The 2799-nt window shown below is 37.7% G+C and overlaps 1 protein-coding gene across 1 annotated transcript in view; it reads left to right on the forward strand.

Annotated features, from left to right (window-relative positions):
* Window positions 1-1742, forward strand: part of ipo11 (importin 11) — a 310760-nt gene extending 309018 nt beyond the window's left edge. Inside the window, exon 29 of the mRNA XM_048597668.1 lies at window positions 1589-1742. Coding sequence (XP_048453625.1) covers window positions 1589-1742 — 154 coding nt within the window. The remainder of the gene's footprint in view (window positions 1-1588) is intronic.
* Window positions 1743-2799: the final 1057 nt, after the last annotated feature.

Raw genomic sequence — 2799 nt, forward strand, 5'->3', positions numbered from 1 at the left:
CACTCTCACTCTCACTCTCACTCTCACTCTCACTCTCACTCTCACTCACTCTGTCTCTGTCTCTCTCACACACAGACACATATGAATCTCCAGGGTGAATTTATAATTGTAGATACATTTTATTTTGTTCAGAAAGCACACAATTTATAGACAGTCAGTCAATATGGTGTTTTATAAATTCCTACCTTAGAAATAAACCCAGTCTGACTCCAAACTAACACACAGATTGTAAACAAGACCTCACACCTAATATGCATTGTCTGACCTAAAATGTCACCTCTTCTTTACACTGATAAAACCTTCAGTTCTCTCAGGACCATGACCTGAAATGAATTTGAGGATTTATATATACATATTAATCAACGAAAACCTTCTAACTGAATCAAGATTTAACAGCATCTTAGGCTTGTTTAGTACATACTCATCAATGGTGTGCACCTTTGATCTTTTACTTATAAATTCTGTGTCTGATACTACCTCTCTCACTAACACCTGAAGAAGGACTGAGGCTCCGAAAGCTTGTGTTTTCATATAAACCTGTTGGACTGTAACCTGGTGTCGTGTGACTTTGTCCACCCCAGTCCGACACCGGCACCTCCACGTCAGGTAGTCCTGGGCATCGAGCTGCACCAATGTACCTTTGCCACTAGAGGGGTTCGGGTCATTTTAGTGGTACTGTACATTAAAGGTGAATAGTTATTCATTTTGTGCTGTATTTCTTTTATTGTCAATGACACAATTTTTTGAAGTTTCTTTCTGCAAAGGATGTAATATTACACATGTACAAAGCAATATTTCAAATTTTACACTCTGTTTTCCAGGTGACAAAAGTCTCAAGTAGTGTAATTGTGACTTTAATATCAATTCCAATGGGAAACCATGCTTCATTTAAAGTAGTTTTGCTTAAAGTCACGACTTTCGGGAACATGGCCACAACTTTCTGATTGTGAATCAAAGTGCTGCTTTAAAGAAGGTAAAATGCTTAATTGCTTTGCACAGAAATTAAGGATGCTCAGGTGTGAATCCCAGCGTCGTTTCATTTTTTTAAGTTAAATAAGTTGCAACACAAGATCCGTGCCCAGGGCAATGAAGTTTTTTATTAATGATGAGGCACGTTCTTAACAGGAACTACAAGGCCTCACTTAAAACTTTGGCCATGTTCCTAAAAATCGTAAAACCAAAGAACTTTGGATGCTGGAAATCAGAAATAAAAACAGAAATTAATGGAAAAACTCAGCAGATCTGGCAGCATCTGTGCAGAGAAAGCAGAATTAACATTTTGGGTCTCCAGTGACCCTTCAGAATTGAAGGTCATGATATGTGTGTGTCTTAATGATTGTTGGATTCCTGTTGAATGCACATATTTATGTAGTTCCATATTGACAGACATGTAATGATTTTGCCACTCTCAATGTTATCACTCCATTTCAATGGACCAGCATCCATAATTATGGGAAGGTGTCCAATACAGCTTTCCCTTCATTCTGCCACTTGGGACTCATCCACAAACACCATCAGAAACTAACCTCAGTCAATCGAAAAATGTCACCTTGTATTATATTAAATACTTATATTTGTTTAAATATAGCTGTATGGTGATGTCACATTTTGAAGAGCAAAAAGTAAGTGAAGATGAAGAACCCCCAACTGAACAAGACCGGAGGAAGAAACTGGTAGGTAGATACTTTGTTTACAAGAGTTTGTGCTGTGGAAGGATTTTAGCCAAAAGAATGAAAGTTTAACAGATATAAAATTTTTACACTTCACCAAGATGCCGAATATATTAGATTTTTTAGGTATTTCTTCCTTGCCAATTTAGTCACTGTTCATATATTTCACTTGAAGGGGTGACTCATGACACCTTTGTGACCTCTTGTTATTGTCCGAGTATGATGCCCAGTTGGTTTTTAGTCGTGTGTAAGTCTAGACGGTGAGTGCAAATGATGCAAACAGGAACTTAACGTGAGCTAGATCTGCTTCTGACCAAGATTCCACATGTCCTAACTCGAGTTGGTTGTCTCAGCACAGATTGTAGATTGGGCCTTTGTGACCTTGCAGCTCAGTTCCTATGTGTGTGTGTGTGTGTGTGTGTGTGACCTTTACTGAGCCATTACAAATGTTACAGTATCTATATTAATAGTTTCTGCAGTTGAGTATTAGAATGTTGTCTATTCATTTTTGTTCCTCATATTTACTGCATTTCAACCCTGACTTGAATGTATAGTGCACCAAAAAACTGATTCTCCACCCTAGGTATATTTACACATCCTGTCACTTTGTGCTGTAATCTGAATTGTTCAAATGCACTGTCATTTCTATCATGTGGATCTCAGTAATGCATTGTGATCAACATGATATATGTCCCTTAGTAATTCTTAGAAACATGCTGTTGGACTTCCAGGTGCTTGGATTAGTATAAAGGAAAGAGAAGCAGAAGGATAGGTTATTTGTTTTGGTACTCAATCATAGATGGATGCTCAGCATAAGCAATGTTAAGAATATACAAAATAGCATCAATGGGCTACACAGCCCATTGAGTCTGCTCTGCTGTTTAAACCAATGCTAGTTGTTCATTGGCTTTAACTCCAGTTGTCTGTCCACTCCTCATATCCTTTGATTTATTGAAGCTGAAAATCTGTCTCTCTCAGCCGTAAATATATCCAAATATGCATCTACGTCTATTGACTAAAGAATTCCAAATACTTCAAATTCAGAAGAATGTATTTAATGCTATCAAGTAGCAAAATTATGTCCCTGGCACAGATTGGAACTGACTTTCTAGGAGAAAACAGGAAAGGG

The sequence above is a fragment of the Rhincodon typus genome, chromosome 1 (assembly GCF_021869965.1).
Source record: "Rhincodon typus isolate 14 chromosome 1, sRhiTyp1.1, whole genome shotgun sequence".
In the NCBI taxonomy this organism is placed as follows: domain Eukaryota; kingdom Metazoa; phylum Chordata; class Chondrichthyes; order Orectolobiformes; family Rhincodontidae; genus Rhincodon; species Rhincodon typus.